Source organism: Eucalyptus grandis, chromosome 1, assembly GCF_016545825.1.
Source record: "Eucalyptus grandis isolate ANBG69807.140 chromosome 1, ASM1654582v1, whole genome shotgun sequence".
Taxonomy (NCBI): domain Eukaryota; kingdom Viridiplantae; phylum Streptophyta; class Magnoliopsida; order Myrtales; family Myrtaceae; genus Eucalyptus; species Eucalyptus grandis.
This window is the reverse complement of record NC_052612.1, coordinates 12,193,975-12,214,101: the sequence shown is the minus strand read 5'-3', so window position 1 is coordinate 12,214,101 and position 20,127 is coordinate 12,193,975. Positions and strand designations below refer to the sequence as shown.

The following is a 20,127-nucleotide window of genomic DNA, read 5'->3' as shown; positions in this document are numbered from 1 at the left end:
GGGGTACTTTTTAATTTATTAAATATAATCCTTAAATTATTTCAAAATATTGGATATAATTATCCATTTGATGAAATAACAATTCAAACATTATTTGATTATACGAAATATCTTCTATAAAGTTTCGCTTTTGGAATGATGGATTAATACGATATAAGAATATGTCACCGTGAATTTTATTTTTGTATTATCTTCTTCTATATGTGTTTTTTTTTAAACCTTAATTGATAAAATTAAACCGATTGAAGGGCATGTCGGCAAATTATAATGGGATGAATAAATTACTAAAGATTTCACATGGCCACCTTGGGTGAGTCTATTTCTGCTTGTAATCTACGGCCAAGCCTTAGTGACAATCTCGTTTTCGAACAATTAGGGCCAACATCATCTCCAATTCATTTCCTCAATATAGACTAGAGGCGAACTTCGATGGAGCCAGATTGATCAGAACCAATGATGAAAAACATTTTTCAATGCACAATCTAGATTACTAGAAGAACCTGCTACGGATTTGAATTCATTATGTCGTATGGAAAAAGAAAATTTACACAAATTATATAGATAAAAGAAGACAGTTTTGGAATTAGCCTCGTTTTATAACTTTAATAATTTTTGAAAATTAATACCTTCAATACCTAATAAAATTAGATATGTTTGCGAATGAGTAGTATTGACTTCAAAGATTCAATTAATAAGAAAAAATGACCGAATTCGCTAAGTAATAATGCAGTTTTTTAATTCGTTTGATAAAAAGGGCATCTAAATAGCAAACAAGCGTTTGGATATTCATTACCAAAAGCGTAAAACTTGCCAATATATTCAGAATTCCGTATTTGGTAAGAAAAGAAATCTTTTAAAAGGCATTTTATTTTCAATTTGAGCACTTAAAATGGCGAACATTTAAAATACAATATTAGATCTTCAACAATTAATTTTCAGTTTTACCAGACAGGCCCAAGTTTTGTGGAAGCAAACAGACAGGCCCAAGTTTTGTGGAAGCAAACGGTAACGTGCGTTACTGTTCTTCTTTCTTTTGGCCGGTCTTCGGCCATACCGGCGACCGGCCGACGAGGGTCGGCGGCCTCGCCCAGCCCACGGCGAGGCTCGCCCCCGGCGAGGCCGAGGTCGGCCTCGCCATGGTGGGGCGAGCTCGAGCTCGCCCGGATCCCGGCGAGGCCGACCTCGCCCGGCCGGCGAGCCTCGGCCTCGCCGAGCCACCGCCCGGGCGACGCCGACTGGCGGTGGCTCGGCGAGGCCGAGGCTCGCCGGCCCGACCGTGGGCGAGCCCGATCTCGCCCGGATCCGCGAGGCCGAGCTCGCCCGGCTGACCGGCAAGCCTCGGCCTCGCCCGGCGGTGGCCCGGGCGAGGCCGCGCCCGCCCGCCGCTGGGCGAGCTCGGCCTCGCCGGATCAAGGCGAGCCGACCTCGCCGGCGGCTGGCGAGCTCGATCTCGCCTGATCCGGCCTCGAGCTCGCCCCGAGGCCGGCGAGGCAGGCTCGCTTCTTTAAGAAAAAAATCTTTTCTTTTTCACGGTCGTGTGTTTTTTTCTTATTATGGACTTTTACTCGTGACACGAGTGACAGATATAAAGAGCTGCCAATGCTAAAAGCAAGCGTGTGTAATTGTATTTCTGGATAAGTTGCTTTGAATAAATTTATCAAGAAAGTCATGAACATATTGCAATAATGCTAATTCAGTTTTAAACATTTCAATTTAGTCAATTTAGTCATAAATCTATTGTATTTATGCTAATTTAGTATTGTATCAATTAAGTTCTAAATATTTTGATATTTTACCAAATTTAGTACTAAAATCTTGACGATTTGCCCATTTAGCTATTTAAGTTAGTTTTGGTCGAAATTGTTAACATGATGGTCTAGTTAGCACTAGTCATCTTAAATGGTACAATCAATGCTAAAGTAAATGATTTTTATAGATAATTTATTTTTAATTTTTAGATTTTGTTTCCTTTCCCTTTTTTCGTAGGATGAGAGCATCCCAACCCTCACTAGCCCTCCCTAGCCTTTGGCCACAATTGGATTAGGTTGCCTAAAGCCATTGCCCAACTCTCATTAGATTTGGGGAGGGCTGAGCTCACTAGTGCTTGGTGACCTTCACCAAAGCCTGGTGACTGGTGACCTTTTCTGGTCATTGCCAAGGTTTGGCGTACAATGGAGGAAAATAGCGGAAAAAGAAAAAAGAGAAAGAAAAAAAATAAAAAATTTACAATTTTTCTTAAAAGATTACAAAAATTGACTACATCAATGCTAACTATGCTATATAGTACAACCAATATTAATTGGACTGCACATGTCTATGACTTCCTACCAAATTAGTTAAAAGAACTAAATTGATAGATTGTCAAAAGATTTATGATCTAATTGATACAATTCAAAAGTTTATAATTAAATGAGCAAATAGTCAAAACGTTTGGGACTAAATTAATTAAATCGAAAGGCTTCAAACTAAATTGGCATGAGTACAATATATTTAAAACATTTTTGGTAATTTCCGGCTAGAATGCTATGCTTTACATCTAGCCACTAGATATGGATATGATAGCATTTATCATTGCATTTTCTCCGTCCTGGGCAAGTACTGACCACCACCGGTCCAAAAGGCCTTGTTCCTTGGGCACTTCGAGGACCTTTCGAGAGGGCATGGTCATTTCATGAAAATTAAGACAGCCCATCACGTTTCTTATTACTAGCCTTTTCAATCCGTGGTTACAATCAAAGCAAAAAGGCTTGGTGGCCTAGACCGATCGGCCGAACATTGATGTCCAAGCTAACCCAATTGCCGAGCGAACCTGTCGGGTTCGTCAATCACAAGTCCACGATTAGGTCCAATTTTGTCTCTAAAACCAAATCAAACCCATGCACACATCATTTACGTATTACTAATTAAATTGAATACACATAGATATATATTGGGACGATATGCAGCCAAATGTGACTTTATAACGAAGTTTCTTGATCAGCTTTAACCGAACATGAACGTTTTTTACACTTAGCAACGGAAATTATCCCTCGTGATTTACCAAAATATCAAAGCAAAAAAAAATTATATATATATATCAAATCTGAGAGAGAGAACACAAGTGCAAAAGCTGTTGTGCTAATTATTGAACTGACATAATGTTGTCATCATGCTGACTAACTACAAGTTGAGATCATATGGGTTGAAATTATCTCGCATCACCACCTTTTTAGAGGATTCATATATTATTTATATACATGTGATATCTCCTTATTATTGATCTAGCTTTTTAAATTGATTTTTGAACAATATGCGTGTTGATTCCTTAGGGATAAACTTATCAGATCCAATGCTCTCGACGATTGCTTCGCTTTCAAGTCAAATCGCTTTCCTAGGATAAGGTTTTCCCAATGAAGCCTTTCTATCTCTTGGGGTTCGGCATAGTTGGACATGGATCACATTGAAGTAATTACGTCTTCACATGTATCGGACATCCAGCGAGATTAGTGGCCTTGTCTAAAACCCTTAGTTTACCAACTTATCTCCTAGAACACAAAATTAAGGGTGTAAAAGAAAATATTTAAAAAAAAAAAATCTGACTATCCAAATCGAATCAGCGAATTCCTTTTATGCATTGAATGGGTTTGGGATAGTTTCTTCATCGGTCTTTGTTCTCTTATTTGAAATTAAAAAAAAAAATTCTTTCTTGTTTTTTCTACTCAAAGTGGATCTCATATCTTTTAAAAAACGTTCATTGTTCTTCTTTACACCGTTCTAGACCCTGTTTGGTTCAGCATTTGAAATGCTCATTTAGGGCTCTAAAGTCCCTTGACCAAATGCAAAACTATTTGGTTCGGTTTTTAGCGCGACTTTGGCGAGATGCAATCGCATCTCCAAGTGGTTCTAAGGGCCTTTAGCCCAATGCAGCTCTTGAGGTCCTTTGGCAAGTTGCATCTTCGGAATGCAACTTCCGGTATTGTTCATCTCTCCGGTAGAGAAACCAATCGGTTGCACTGAATAAAAATAAATATAAAAATAAATATGTTATATTTTTATATAAATATAAAATATATATTTTATATAAATATAAATATATAAACATATCAATTTTTTTATATTTTATGTTTATATATATATTTTATATATTCTATATAGATATAAACATATCCATTTTTTATATAAATATATTTTATGTTTAATAAATATATATTTATAAATATAAACATATCTATTTTTTTATATATTTTTATGTTTACATTTTTATATTTTTTATATAAAAATATGTTTATATAAAAAATATAAACATATTTTTATTCAGGCGGTTCGGCCGCCAAATTCGACGGTCCAAAAGTATAAATATATAAACATATATTTTATGTTTATTTTTATATAAAAAATATAAACATATATTTTATGTTTATTTGTTATATAAAAATATAAACATATCTATTTTTTTATATTTTATGTTTAATAAATATATATTTATAAAAATATATAATATATATTTATATATTTATATATTTTATATAGATATAAACATATCCATTTTTTATTTAAATATATTTTATGTTTAATAAATATATATTTATAAATATAAACATATCTATTTTTTTTTTATGTTTATATATTTTTTTATCTTTAATAAATATATTTTATGTTTATATGTTTATATTTTTTATATAAAAATATGTTTATATAAACAATATAAACATATTTTTTATTCAGGCGATTCGGCCACCGAATTTAGCGGTCCGGTGGCCGGACTTCAAAAAAAAAATATAAACATATTTTTGCTTTTTTAATTCAATAAAAGTTAATTACATATGTAAATTTTACCAAACAGTATTTTGATCAAAGTTGTTTCTCAATGCAAATTTTACCAAACGATATTTGTATTTCGGAAAACCCCTTCACCCAAAGGTATTTGCATTTCTGCAAATGCATTCCCCAAAAGCCAAACCAAACGGGCCCCTAGTAACGGATTTTGTTGACGTGAACTTAATGTCATTACTTATGCCAATGTGATTAGGATATTCATTCAACGATAAGAGTTCAAGTCATACTTTGGTGGTACAGGAATAATAACAAAGTTTCTTCATCCGATATACAGCCAAAGGTACCTTTGCTAACAAAGCTTCTTCATCGACTTTAAACCCAACGTGAAAACAATTTTTTTTTTTAAATCTACTCTTACGCACAAGAATTATCCCCAAGGATTCACCCTAATATCCAAAAGCAAAACCAAAAAAAAAAAATAAAAGAAATAACGCTCTATTTGTTTCGCAAAAAATAATTTATTTGAAAATATTTTTCTAAATATCATCACTTATATTAATTAGATCAATTAATTAATTAAAGATATTTTCATCATTAACGACAATTCATATTTAAATATTTTCGTGAACGATGAAAATATCTTTAATTTATTCATTTTGTAAGTAATAAAAAGATCATTTTTAGAAAAATATTTTATCTAAATCATTTATTTTTCATGAAATAAATACATCATAATTGCTAATTCTCGAGTGCTAATTATTGAACCGATATGATGTGCTCATCACACATGGATTGGTGCTCATTGTGATGCCATGAGTCAAGATTGTACCTATCTTGATTCCTCAGGAATATTGTTATTAGATGCTCCCCTCGACAACTTTTCATCGCCTTTCCATTCAAAATCTGTCTCCCTTTAATAAGGTTCTTGTTTAGTAAGGGCGTGTTTGGCAACCAACCAAATAGTGAAAATTTATATTCTTTTGTTCTTGGGAGTAAATTTGGAACATAAATTCGTTTGATAAAATTTTTGTTTCCGAGAACAAATTTTTATTTTTTTGCTCCCAAAAGTAGATCTTGAATAGAATTGAGAAGTAAAAAAAAAGTTAATTCTTTGTTCCTAGGAACAATTCCAGAATCAAGCCAACTTAATTTTTCTTTTTTCTCTTCTTTCTTCTTGTTCTTTTTCTCTCTCTTCTTCTTCAATCAATGCCGCCGTATGTTGCCAGTTGCCGAAGGTGAGCCTAGCCATTAGCGGGCCTCGCCCCGCCATCGGCGAGCCTCGCCTAATTGGGCTAGGTTCGCCCAGCCATCGACAAGGCTCCCTTGGTTGGGCGAAATTGAGCTTGCTCAACTGCTATCGAGGCTCGGCCGATGAGGCACGGCCTCGTCGAGGGCTAGCGATGCTCCTGCGAGATTGCCGGCCCTCGTCTAGCCAATTGCCAGTCATCCCAAGGCCGACAACTAGCAAACTTGAAGAAGAAGAAGAGAAAGAAAAGAAGAAAAAAAAAAAAAGTAATAAAATTATTTAAAAATTAAAAGAAAATGGTTTGGATTAGAAATTTTCAGAATACATACCAAACGCAATTCTATTCCGGGAATAAAAATTTTGAACAGTTACCAAATGACTTAAAATGCTTAAGAATTGTTTTCAAGATTAGAATAAAAAAAATTATTTTTTATTAGAAATTGTTCCAGAAAGTAGAATGGTTATCAAACGCACTCTAAAGATACCTAACTTGTCCTATGAGATTAACAAGCGCAAGCACATGATTGCACTCTTTCTTCTGCTTTTGATTTTTCCTATGTCGCATTTTCTTAGTCAAGACTTTGACAATAACGTTTGTGGACTCTTCTTGATGGTGAACTTTGATCCCCAATAAGAATTCCCTCCCAAATTGTATCATCAAAAGACCCCCCCCCCAAAAAAAGAAAAAAACAAGAACTAAGTGAAAATAGCTTTCAAGTGATTTGCTATTTATAACGTTTAATTTGTCTAGAAGAGTTCAATCTTTTTGAAATATTAGAGAATGATTGCCGCTTGATGAAGAAAGTTAAATTTTATTTAATATCTCGAAAATGGGAATTACAGAACATCTAGATAATCACAAATTTGGAAAATATATATAATTAAATAATGCCCAGCTGAAAATGATTGAATATACCTGACATGGCTCTATATAGTGATTTTTTGTTATGGAGGAGGTCAAATAGTGTCAGAGTTAGTTTTCATGCGCCTCAACTAGATGTTTGACTTCTAAGGCTATCCTAAGGGAACATTTCCCCAATATCAGCCCAATGCATTTAGGATTTAACTTCTGAAGAGCTCTCAACAAGGCTTGAAGTCGAGATCACGAAAAGAGTAGCAAATTCCTTAATCATGTTAGTTAACAAAATAATTTTTATTTAGTATATGCTATTTCGAATTATAGCATAACTTTTTGTGCTCACCCACAACTCCTAAACCAAGTTATTTCATAGACTTTGTAAGACTGGTGCGATTGACACATGACCTTATTGTTCCCAGCAATCTCACACTAGAGAGAGATTTCACAATAGGGCTTTCACATGAAATGATGTGTATGATAAAGAAGCACATGATGTCACTCAAAACTCAAAATACTCATATGATCGGCATGGTGAAATTGCATTAGGTGACAGCATTAACATTTTCCTTTACATTAAGGGTTTTGCTATCATAACAGTTTTTGAATTACTGTGAAAATAATAATTTATTGTGAGTTACTAATTCTTGAAAGAGTAGATCCACAATAATTTTTAATTAGTTTTTTGTGATCTAAAACAAACTGTTATTATCATAGCAAATTGGAGACTGTCACTTAATAATTTCTCTAACATTAATGTGTGTAATTATCAAATAACATGTAGATATATTAAAAAAGGTAGGCTGTAGGTCACATAATTGTCTTGCAGAAGTTCACCTGCTAATTCTCTCTGCTCGGTTCCTTCTTGCTTTTCCTCGATTTCGTATTTTGGGCTCGTGTTTTGTACCGCGAATTGGTTGGAAGTTTCTAAGCAGAATGGCCTAAATGGTGGATAATTGCCAAACCCATTAGCCGCTTCCTGGTGATAAAGCTCTAAAGCACTCGCATGGCAAGACAGCTCCACTGGTCTGCAGGAAAAAAACTCGTTAACTTTGCAATGTTAAATAGGGGTGTGCAACGGGAACCGCCCGAACTGAGAACCGGCCGGACCGGACCGAACCGGCCGGTTTTGGGCGGTTCCCACGGTTGGCGGTCCGGTTCCCGATTCCTAATCTTGGAACCGGTGGCCGGTCGGTCCGGTTCCCGGTTCTAATGTGGGAACCGGACCAAACCGGACCAACCGGACCTAACCAAATTTTTTTTATATATAAATTTATATACATAGAATTAATAAAATATATAAACATCATAACTTATTGCAACCAAAATTGCAATTTGAGGTAGCATCATCTTACGTGGCCAAGAGACCATTAAAACTATTTTTATTACTCTTTTATTTATAGAAAAAAATCTCCTTGTTAATTTTTGTTGGAAATATGATTTTTTTTATTCTAATTATCTAAATACGGTTAATTAATTCTATGAATCCATGAGATTGGATATTAGGACAGCAGTATAGGAACACAACCTATTTTGTATATTCTTTCCTATTGTACTCTTTTCTTGTATTATTAATAGGTGTGTAATACATGTACAAACACAGCAATACACAATACAGAAAATTCCTCCAATTCCTTCTCAGTTTTTGTCAATTTTCTTTCTCATTTTCTATTAGTTTCATCTTCTACTTGATGTGGGACTAAGGTTCCAAAAGACCCACAAGACACTTTAAGCTTCCAAGAGTCCCACATTGACTAAACATTTAAAGAGCAGAGATTGTCTATAAAATCTAAGCCATGCATAACTTTTAGCCAAATTATTCACGGCTTTCATGGTTAAAGTTAAGTGTGAAACACACGAAGTGTGAATCACATTTGAATATTTTGTACGTGGAAATATGTGTGATTAGTTTTGTTGAATTGCTCGAGAACCGAATTGGATTAATCGATCCGAAGCACGATCACTCTTTAGTGCAAAAAAGTAGAGCCAATTTTGTTGGACCGGACCGGACCGGACCGGAACCGATGGTCGGTCCGGTTCCCGGTCCTAGGACCAATCAGTCCGGTCCACGGTTCGCAATTTTGGGAACCGGTGCTCCCGGTCCGGTTCCCGGTTCCAAGGTGGAACCGGACCGAACCGGGAACCGATCACCCCTAATGTTAAAAATTGTTCGATCCGTTACGGATAAGAAAATATTGGAAGGTCCCAGATCAATCAAGAAGCACCACGTGGATCAATGTGGCGTTGTACGGAATTTCTGCACTTAAAATGATCATCCGCACGCATTTATTATATTTTCTCCTCCTTTTTTTCGTTCTTTCCTTCTAATGTGCGATTTCGTCCCCCGAACTTCGATCGCCCAATTTGGCCCCGAATTATTGATGATAAATGTCCAAATGTCCAAACTTTTGATCGAGGAGAAAAATAGCAATTCCTCTCTCAAGCGAGCGAAGGCTTTCACATTTTGAGTCTCTGCTTTGCTCTCATTTGCTACTCCACGCTTGTTGTTGCTGTTCCGGCGTTCGTCAAGCGGCCGCTCCTCGCTGTCGTTCGACCCTCGCTCGATCTCTATGCCGGTGCTCGCTCGCTGCTCTGTCGCTTCCTCTGTCTTTGCTCCAGTGCTCGCTCTTTGCTCCGTCACTTGCTCCGTCTCTGCTCCGGCATAGCTTTCATTTGCGCATTAATTTGCCGTGGCGGCTGAGATCGAGGATCCCATTTCTGCAACCAACTGCAGAGCAGCGCCAATGCCGTTCCATCCTTCTCGGTCCTCTCTCCTCCCTTCTTTCGATTCTCGTTCCATCTAGCTATTAAAGCTGTGAATCGTGTCACTGAGTTGAATCTCTTCTCATTTCACTTGCTACAACTAGTTACTTGGGGTTTATGTTCAAAAATTGTTTTAGGGATTCAGCTCCAAAAAATAATTTTTAAATAAAAAAACGCATTTAATAAATTTATTTTTAAAATAAAAAAAGAACCTGAACATATTTAGTAAATTTATATAATTTTTTTAAATTTTTTAATATTTTTATTTTTATTTTTATTTTTTTTTTTTTTTTGGTCGGTGGCTGGTCTTGGCCATGGCCAGCAATCAATTAATGAGGGCCGACGGCCTTGCCTTGGCCAAGTGAGATTGAGCTCGTTGGTGGTTGGGCGAGCTCGGTGAGCTCGAGCTCACCCGGCCACGGCGAGGCCGAGCTAGCCTAGCCATTAGCAAAGCCGCTTGGCGGTGGCTCTGGCGAGGCCGAGGCTCACCGGCAACGGGCGAGCTCGACCTCATCGATCCGGGCGAGCTCGAGCCGATCTAGCCAAGGCGAGGTTGAGCCTTGTCGGGGACCGGCGACACTTCAACGAAGGTTGCCGGCCCTCGATGGCTCTGGTCGCCGACCACCGGCCAAAAAAAAAAGAAGAGAAGAAAGAGAAGAAAAAAATGAAGAGAAAGAGAAATTGTTTCTTGAAAGTATTTGAAACAAGTTTTTTTTTTAATTTATTGTTTCTATTTCAAATTTATTCCTGAAAATATAAAATAGATTTTAAACAAAAATCTAAACAAATGCTTTTTTATTTATTTTTTGTTTCAGAAAAAAAAAAAGAAATTGTGTTCATAAACACCAACCAGGAACACAAACAAACAGGCCCTTGGCGTTTCCTTTGGATTGTGAGCCGAGAATATTTGCAAGGGATGATTTTTATTTCGGGTCATGCGTTTTCCTTCTTCTCAACCGATTGATTTTTTGGTGTTTTGATCGCAGATTTAGCTTCTTCGACCTTCATTCAGTGCGTGAACCGACGCGTGTTGACTACGAGTACTGATCTCAATTTGCTTGACTCCATGTCGTCTGGGACCGTGTCGTTCGAGGAGCTGTTAGGTTAGTGCAACGAGGTTATCAAGAAGAACCACAGCGACCTTGCTCAGCCCGGGGAATGCCTTAAGAGCTTCGGCTACATCCTCGGTACTTTGGGCTGGACCATTTTTCTGCCTGTGTATTTGATTGCAAATAATTGCGTGGAACTAGTTTACTTGGTGTTGAAGTGGACATCAATATGCTGGATTGATAGGTCAAGAATGCTGGGGCAATGGTAAAAGAACAAAATTGAAGCGTACGTCAATATGCTGGATCGATGGGAGTTGAAAGGAATGAAAACGTGCAAGCCAGTTATGTGCAGACCTTGATGTCCTGGTTTTGTTTCGTAGATGTTGACTGTCGCAACCTAACCTCAACATTGACAATGTTGAAGAAGATACAGTCGATGACTTATCGAGCCCGCTCGAACTTTATCCTAATTTTCCACTATCAAATGATGGATATGACCAGCCATCTTCATGTTCGGGGCGACTTACTGCAGTGGCTTCTATAATGAAGAGTTTTGAAGTCCATTCTCTGTCGACCCCTGTTAGGTCACTGCAGCCAAGTTTTCAAGAAGCGAGAGTCCTGGTTGGTGATCTAGTGCTTTTTGTGGAAGGGATCATACAGGCTACGCCTTCCTTGTTCTTCCCTGTTATTGTTATATTTTAGCTGATTGCAATGACTTATACCTTCCTTGTTCTTCATCAGGCAAAAGCTTGCAATCCGGTAGCATTCAATCATCAGAACTCCCCTCCTTTGCGAAATCTCAGGCAATACAATCTTTCTGATCGTGTCCTAGTCATTGATACAATCAGTTAGTTGAGGAAAATGTGACAATTCGATGTTTGTGCTTGGAAAATCTCGATTTCTTTCCTTAGCTCAAGATACAATGGAATAACATTCTGGCCATGAATGTTGAACATATGCAGATGGACTATACCATGGGAGACAACCCCAGAGCCACGAGCTACGTGGTTAGGTATGGGAACAACTACCCAAGGCAGGTCCATCACTGGGCGGCTTCGATTGCGTCCATCAAGGAGGATTCGTCCTTGGTGAGCTGCTGAGGCAGTTATGCCACCTGGTTTAGCTGGAAAGCGAGCGAACCCAATCCCCTCAGGTGCTATCGTCAGTGGCCCCGATGCATATGATAACTTTGCTGATCAAACAGACAATTACAAGCAAATGGAGCCTGCTACTTACAACAACGCTCCACTCCTTGGCATATTAGCCCAGTTGAGTGGTGGTCACGGCGGTTATGGTCGGCTCCTTCTAGGTATTTGATCTTTGAAAATTGCTGTTATTTCAGACAAAAGCAATGTCTTGACATATTTCGGCATCTGATGGATGGGTTTCTATTCAATGGAGTGGTTGTTCCTGCACCGAAAGCAGCCATGGCAGAGCCAAGTCCCGCTCTTGGTACAATTTCCTCTGCCTTCCCTTGTTTTCTTTGATTAATTCTGTGATTCAATTACCTTTCTCATCTGCTGTTGCCTTCTTGATTCCAGTAACAGCTTCCAATGAGCTGTCCACCGAGCAGAAGCCAACGGTGTCATGGACTGCCAACGGGAGAACTTACCGCAGATACTTGACGGTGGTGACCGACAAGTTGGACAAGACGCTGAAATATGTCAACCTGTTGATCTCCAAGCTCTACGGTCCTCTGTGGGCAGTAACCAAGTCCGGCGACTTGTATGTGTTCCCTTCTTGGATCCAATCCTTTTACCTTCAGGGAAGACCCTCGAGTTTGTGTACATCCACGCTTCGCCTCAAGCGGACATCTCCATCTCAAGCTACACTATGGCATAGGAAGATACTCCAGCTTCATAAGTAATTGCACAGTTTTTCTGGGGTTTCAGGGATGTAAAGGATTGTGCAGCAATACTTGTTGGATACGACCTCAGAAAGTTCTCGCTTTCTTTCTTTTTGAAAATTTTTGTCTTCGCTTCATGATGTTGGAACCTGCTTCCAAGCTGAATAAGGGTGAGGATTGGAGGACGAAAGGAGTGAAGAGACATTATAAAACAGGTGCTCATCCTCTTTCCCCTCGACTTTGCCGATTAAAAGAGAGTCTGAGATGTTCCACACCAAAGAATGATTTGCTGAGAAGTGAGAAAAGAAAGGGCTTCCTTATAGTTTGCGGAGTCCTTTTTGTTTCTTGAACTTTGCCGATTATAGTTTGCTGATTGTGTTTTTAAAAAGCTTTGCAACAATTTTTGTGTTTATTAGGATATAGCCTTTTGCAAAAGAGCTGTGTCTATTCGGTTTTTGAAGAATTTAAGGTATGAAAGTTTACTTTTGCTCATTTGGAGAGAGCTCTTCCCATGTTGACTTTGTTCATGAATTTCCTGCACTCCTCTTTACTTTACTTTTTCATTATGCACGCAGAGGATCTGTGTACCAAAAAGTGAGGTTGGGTCATAATCTATTTTCATAATCTTTTCTAGTTAGGAACCACTTGTACCCTGAACTCGACATTCTCAAGTTTACCAATTGAACAAGACTGGCATATCGTGTAGTAAGCTCAAGTGGACTCCACCTAATGGATGGATATAGAGATAGTATCTGTCACAGGTAGAGATTCAACAGTCTCCAACACAATGTTGTTGTTGTAATTGTCAATCTTGGGAAAAAAGTTCATCATTTGAGGTATAAAAGATAAACAACACAAAGCAATGACACAAAGGATCTGGCATTTTAATAACAACTTGACGTCGTTATATAAGATGAACATTGATTAGCCCAACATCGGCCATAAAGAAACGTTCTCAGTTGCAGAGTACCTATTTACATTTTACTAGTTTGGTTTCTTCAGCTCGATCACAATCACACTGATATTGTCCTGGCTACCTTGAGCCACAGCTAGTTCGGCTAGCACCGCAGCCACCTCGGCGGCATTACTTCCTCTCAGCTCCTTAGGGAACCTCCTCTTTATATGTCCGTTGAGGCATCTCCTCACGACCTGGTGGGCAACCTCATTAGAGAGTGCATCCCATAACCCATTGCTTGCTATCACAAGGAAATCGTCCAACTTTGTTCTCTTGCTTACCGTGACCTCTGGCTCAGCCATCACGTTTTGCTTCAAATAATAGTCCCCTGCAGCAAGCAAACGCCGTTATCAGATACAAACACCACACAATGGCACACGTACAAAAGAAAAAGCCAGTCTTTACCTAACTTATGCATGGGAGGTGTTGGTTATTGATCCCTGTTGGTAATTCGCCCTCGGCATTGTTTCAGTACATGTCGAAAGGTTGCAGTTACCAATTCTAAGGTGCACTCAAACAACTTGTTACCAATCTAGAATCTGAGGGATTCAATATGTTCCCTTCAAGCACAGAGGTTTGGCACCACAATAGTACTAATGCTAACCACAAATTTGACTTCCTTAGCACTTGCTGAACTAATCAGTGCAATTGGAAACCAATATTACATGCATAAAAGCATCGAATAAAGTCCGTCATTACAGCCATTTGATTGATGAAGCTCCGCATACCGATTGACCTCGATGTAGCAAGCACGCCTAGGACACAGGATCCATTCCAATCTGTGACCCTTCCACCAGCTACTTCCACTCTCTCCTTCTCATCAGGCCTGTCAGGCTATCCAGGGGAGTTAGTAAGCCATTTTAATCGAAATCCAAGAGATTTAACTCAAGGTATGACGCATGGCAGGACGTAACTATTTTCACTTTAGCTCAAGTAATTTATTCTGCTACCAATTTGGCATTGGCAACTAATTGAGTATCTACTGTGACATGCTCTAAAGATGTTGCTCAGGAAAATCTTCCCACGTTTCAAACTGTACCATTTCAATATGAAGATGACTTTACTCTCTTTCACTGGCTGAAGACCTTGTTACTGTTAAACAATATCAGAAAATAGACATGTCATTGAAGAAGAGACGGTATAAAAGTATTGGCAAGAGCTTTCAAAGGTTTGCGTTCATTTATCAACCCAGTAACATGCCATATTGCGATGGGGCACCACTAGCTATTACCCGTTTGTGGCGAGTTGAAGTGATTTCAATAGTGTTCTATGAAAGAATTGCAGAATGAACAATGTGTGGCTGACCACAAAAGATCACAGGGATGAATTCTAGCTCACTGATTAAACCAACGGGGCAATATGGGCTTTGGCCTGTCTACATAACCATGAACGAAAAACAGAGAATGCCAGAGTGTAGCAAGTTCCCCTAATCATAGGATGTCCACCCTGCGAAGCATGACCCCAAAGTCAACCTAATAAATTAAGCACCTTTGAAAGAACACCAAGTGATCTTTTGGAAGTATAACCCAGAAACGACACGTAGTAGACAAAAAGGATAAGACTTGTAGATCAAGCTTTCTGGCAACATGTTTGAATAAATGAAGTGTCTTCTCGGGGTAAGAAAAGAACAGATCCCCTGAGCTCCACAGCTTCAATGGAAACGAACAAACACGAAGCGAGAGCTCACCTTGTGATCAACGGACAAGGGCACGACCACATCGCCACGACACAACACCGTTCGCGAATCCCCGCGGCTTGCGACCACAACCTCCTCCTTCCCCACCACCGCCACCACTGCCATCGACCCCGCCGTCCTCATCGACGCGTCCACCCCCTTTTCTCCAACCTCCTCGTCCATCTTTCCTAACGACGCCTCCATCACCTTCCTCCACTCGCTCTCTCCACCTCTGTCGCTGCACGCAGCCGGTCGCGGCAAGCATTCGCCAAATCAACTCACTGTTATGAGCCCCGAACGTAGCAAATCTGAAGCCGAATCAGAGAGAGCCGGAACTTCTTATCACTTGGAATCTGCGACTTACAGCAAGAACATTCCTCGCCGTCTTGCGCAAGGAAACCACACTGGAGCAGAGCGGAGAAGGAACACAACGATGCAGGTCGAAGAAGCAACGCGCTCTGGGGCAGAGAGCGAAGATGAGCCAGCGCCGGAGCAAGGTGGAGGAGCAACGTGCTTTGGGCCAGAGAGCGGAGATGACCCAGCCCTGGAGCCGGCGGGAGAAGCAACGCAACTTAGAGAGCGAATTCTCATCCAAAATTTTGAATTGATAAGGAAAGAAAGGAGGGAAGGGAAGCTGCAGCGTGGGGGTATCCATTCTTCAGAAAGGAGAAGCGAGAAAGCGCCATTAACGCGTGCAGGCCTACTCCAAAAGAGAGGGGAGAGAAAAAAGCAGCAGCAAGTCTACTAAGGGCCGTAAATTTTTAAATAAAAAAGGGAAAATAATATATTTTGTGCAGAAAACCAGTGGGGCCATTGCGCACCCACGCGTCACTTTATCATTGGTCGGGGCGCACGCTGACTTGGTGCACGCTGACGCGTCACTTTCTCATTGGTTTGTGCATCGTGGAGGCTTTATCTTCGTTCTTGACTCGTCCAATCGTCTTCGAGCCAAGCCAAGGACAACGTTATCGGACCGTGTCTAATATTCAATCAGCTAACCTTGTAGGAACACCTCTTGGCCTCTCTCCAACAATCCTTAGCCACTCTCGCCCCCATATAAATCCTCATGTATTTCTTCATTACCCACCAAGCTACTCCACAAGCACTATCACTTAGAGAAATCACACAAACCCTAATTCTCAGCAAACCCCAAGCATGGCTCGCACCCATGCCATTTGCATTGCCTCCGTCCTCTTGCTCGCCCTCTTCCTCACTTGCGCCAGTGCTGCCACGTTTGACATTTGGAACAATTGCCCCTACACGGTTTGGGCTGCGGCGGTCCCAGGAGGTGGCCGACGGCTTGACCGAGGCCAGTCCTGGAGCCTGACCGTGAGCCCCAGGTACTCAACAAGCCCGTATCCGGGGCCTGGACTAATCGCCAATTTGATGCGGCCGGAAGGGCAAGTGCCGATCGACCCCAGGCGGCGTCCGCGAGTGCACATCATTCGGCCAGCCCCCAAACACCCTGGCCGAGTATGCGCTGAACCAATTCGGCGGCAAGGACTTCTTTGACATCTCCCTGGTCGACGGCTTCAACGTCCCCATAAACTTCAGCCCGACATCCAATGGGTGCAACCGTGGGATCGAGTGCACGGCCGACATCAACGGCCAGTGCCCCGCCCAGTGAAGGGGCCGGCGGTTGCAACAACCCCGCACCGTGTTCAAGACCGACCGCACTGCTGCAACTCCGGAAGCTGCGGGCCCACGAATTTCTCCAAGTTCTTTAAGGATAGGTGCCCCAATGCTTACAGTTACCCTAAGGATTATGATCTAGCCAGTACTTTCACCTGCCCTGGCGGAACCGACTATAGGGTTGTGTTTTGCCCTCACAAATGTAAGTATGGAAATAGACGATGCTCTCTATTATTTTATGAAAAAAGTTTGAAATAATCTTTGTTACAAACTTTTTTGTGATAAACTAACCTTTTTTTTTTCTTCTTTAGTGCGTTTTTATTGTGATTTGGCCCCAGAGATTATTTCTGCAGCTATTAATCTTTTTAAGAATTTTCTAAGGAGGGGTTTCAGAAAAAAAAAAAAAAGTAAAAAAAATTAGATCTATTTTGATAATAGTCAATTCAATCTCGACCTAAAAATATGCAGGGAATAAGGGTGAAGACCAAAAAAACATGTTAAAACCCGACCGCAACGCTACGATTAACAGGAGAATTGAATTTTACGTGCTTGACTGAAAGTTAAATCAAATATTTTTCCAAGGAGTTTCATTACATTTGCGAGTTTGACTTAGTCTTGTCTTGACTAAACAAAAGTCTCAAAGTGATGTCTGTTTTTGAGGATTTAAACAAATAATTGCTTAAATCACACACAGAAAAAAATTAACAAAATATATTTTATCGTCTACAAAATTATTTAGACATAAATTATTATTGATGTTTAAAAATTATACATTGACTAATTATTTTAAATGATACAAATAATTATTTTTAGAACAATATTTTCTCAATTATTCATTTTTATGAAACAAATGGAGTCTTAATCATTTTGAGTCATTCTTTTCTTTTGTAGTTGTTCTCTAGAAGGTGCAACAAGAGCACCTAACATAAAATTAAATAAAAGGAAGCCTAATTATCTAATAAAGCATCAATTAATGGTGATTGAGCATATAGTTGTGCATTTGAAATTGCAATATTTACTCATTTGATTATTTAATTATTGCCCTCGGAACACTTTTTCATAGAACCCTAGACAATTAAACCAACTTATGAGTAAGTACATCTATGACTTATGGGGCTGCACAAGTTTATATGGGTATTCTAGTATGGATCTTGTCAATGAGTGCGCTCACTAGGTCACTCGTTTATCAAATCTAATAAGAAAGTTTTTTTTTTCTATTTTTAATAGATTTATTACACATGACACAGGAGGGATGGTGCTTTGAAAATAACAAACATTCTTTAGTTGGATTTTAACAAAATCCGTATGAACTATCGATAAATTATACCTAACAAAGATAAATAATTAACATGGCGTCGCTTATGTGAAGTGTATTCGGCACTTTATCCTTTAAATGGACATGTTGATTATTATCTATTCTCAGTGATCATATCATTAAGGGAAGGGAGGGCTCAATTTACTTCGCTATGAGCAAAATCATAGCATATTTACTGTGTTCATATTTGACGTTGACAAATTTTAGAGCAGACACCTACGCAAGATCTAATAGTCGACTGTGACAAAAAATTTGACAACTAACAAGAATGCCGGGTAAAATTTCCATGCATATAATCAAATCAAAGCGAACTTGCCGCGTTCAAATTCGAAAGACTTGACATTGACATTTTTTAGATCGGACACCGACGCAAAATTCAATGAACCTTGAATCCGACGACCGACAAGAGCGGAGTTAAATTTTTGGCCCACGTAGTCGTGGGTGGGAAGATGAGCACGAAAGAGTGATGCCGTGTGGCCACGGGTTTCTAGTTTCTATCGATGACATGTGCTTTGACTAAATCAAACTGAGAGAAGTTCCTCTCTCGATCTCTTTAGTCCTCAGTCCTTACGCGGCCTCCGCGAAAGGCGCGTATATCCATTCGTTGACTCGTGGTTTGTCCCCCATTTGACACGATCGTCTGCACAGAAATTTCTGGGAAAGTTCACTGGCATTTTATCGTCGATTTCCCCATTCCTTACGCCAAGTCTATGGTTCCTCAATCTACATAGACCCCCTCTGCGAGTCAAAATAATCAGCGAGGGGAGCTCAATGGAAAAAATGGCTCTTCTTCAAGCGGTTCTAGCACTTGTGTCCCGGTCAAGTGTTCAAGAACCTATATGAGCTCAATACTCGGCCTCCGTCCCTAATCTCGTCCCTTCTACTGACCCTCTTCCTCACTTCCACATTTGCAGCTACTTTTAAGGTTGTCAACCAATGCACATACACTGTTTGGGCCGCGGCAACACCTGGTGGCGGGCGCCGACTTGACCCTGGCCAGACGTGGGTCCTATCCGTGGGCGCGGGCACAACCACGGAGCGCATATGGGGCCGGACCAATTGCATCTTCGATGCCAACGGCCAGGGCCTCTGCGACACTGGCGACTGCGACCTACTCTTGGACTGCTCAAGCTCCGGTACGCCGCCCAGCACCGTCGCAGAGTTCAACTTGAGCCAGAACGGTTGGGACGTCCTGGACATATCGCTCGTCAACGGTTTCAACATCCCCATGCAATTGAGGCCCACCACCGGTGCGTGCAGGGGGATCAAGTGCTCAGACGACGTCAACAGCCAGTGCCCAGCGGAGCTGAAGGCCCCTGGGGGGTGCCAAGATCCGTGCACAGTGTTCAGGACCACCAAGTATTGTTGCAACAATGCGTCCGAGAGCTGTGGCTCTACTGCTTACTCCCAATTTTTCAAAGATAGGTGCCCGGATGCTTTTAGCTACCCACGAGATGATCCAGCAACCTTCACTTGCCCACGTGGTACCAACTATACGGTCACATTTTGCCCATGAGGGACAAAATTTTACGTAGAGTTGGCGAATTAATGAAAGTAGCTCATGAGCTCAATTTGTAGGGTTTTTGCCCTTCACTACTTTAATAGCTTTGGTGACAATTTATACGAAACACAAATTAAGATTCCTCTCGTTTATACCCCGTATCATTTTCAATTCTTCGGTATGCTATGAAAATATCCTCTAAATGAAAGAGATTGCCTTCGCCATTTAGGAGATTTGACAAGTTGATCATGACTCAATATCGGTTTGTGTTTCATGAAATGATCACGATGAATCTAATCCTAGTGAAGATAAATTTCCTTTAGTCTTCCGGCCAGCCTTTTGTTTTGATTATTTATTCAGTTTTAGGTGGACGACAATTGGATTATCGTAACTTGAAGGTTCAAATACCTCAACTTACGAAATATAGACATTTTCTTTTTCACTTTTTAACCTTGATGCAAACTAATTTAATTTTTTTTCCACTAACTACAATTTTTTTGGCCAAATAATTTAGAGGATCAATTTTTCTTTTTC

The 20,127-nt window shown here is 40.0% G+C and overlaps 2 protein-coding genes and 1 pseudogene across 5 annotated transcripts; 2 read left to right on the top strand and 1 right to left on the bottom strand.

The window, feature by feature from the left end:
- The first annotated feature begins 9,341 nt into the window (after positions 1-9,341).
- Positions 9,342-12,837, top strand: LOC104441784 (endoglucanase 19). Of its 3 annotated transcripts, none has more exons than XM_039312049.1 (5): positions 9,342-9,621; positions 10,607-10,807; positions 10,914-11,978; positions 12,071-12,121; positions 12,211-12,837. In XM_039312049.1, the coding sequence occupies exons 3-5, from the start codon at positions 11,777-11,779 to the stop codon at positions 12,534-12,536; spliced, it is 579 nt and encodes a 192-aa protein (XP_039167983.1). In that variant the 5' UTR covers positions 9,342-9,621; positions 10,607-10,807; positions 10,914-11,776; the 3' UTR covers positions 12,537-12,837. The 3 variants fall into 3 exon arrangements, with proteins under 3 accessions (XP_039167983.1, XP_039167979.1, XP_010053312.2); XM_039312045.1 differs by lacking the exon at positions 9,342-9,621 and having other exon boundaries at positions 10,504-10,807; positions 10,914-11,290; positions 11,411-11,978; XM_010055010.3 differs by lacking the exon at positions 9,342-9,621 and having other exon boundaries at positions 10,504-11,978.
- Positions 12,838-13,305: 468 nt separating this feature from the next.
- LOC104441783 (protein phosphatase 2C 51) lies at positions 13,306-15,882 on the bottom strand. 2 transcript variants are annotated; one of them, XM_039312034.1, is made up of 4 exons: positions 15,158-15,882; positions 14,199-14,304; positions 13,752-13,798; positions 13,306-13,664 (listed from the first exon to the last, which is right to left on the bottom strand). In XM_039312034.1, exons 1-4 carry the CDS (start codon positions 15,347-15,349, stop codon positions 13,500-13,502), a joined length of 510 nt encoding a protein of 169 aa, XP_039167968.1. In that variant the 5' UTR covers positions 15,350-15,882; the 3' UTR covers positions 13,306-13,499. The 2 variants fall into 2 exon arrangements, with proteins under 2 accessions (XP_039167968.1, XP_039167960.1); XM_039312026.1 differs by having other exon boundaries at positions 13,306-13,798.
- A 274-nt stretch (positions 15,883-16,156) lies between these two features.
- Positions 16,157-19,745, top strand: LOC108953885 (annotated as a pseudogene).
- The last annotated feature ends 382 nt before the right edge of the window (positions 19,746-20,127 follow it).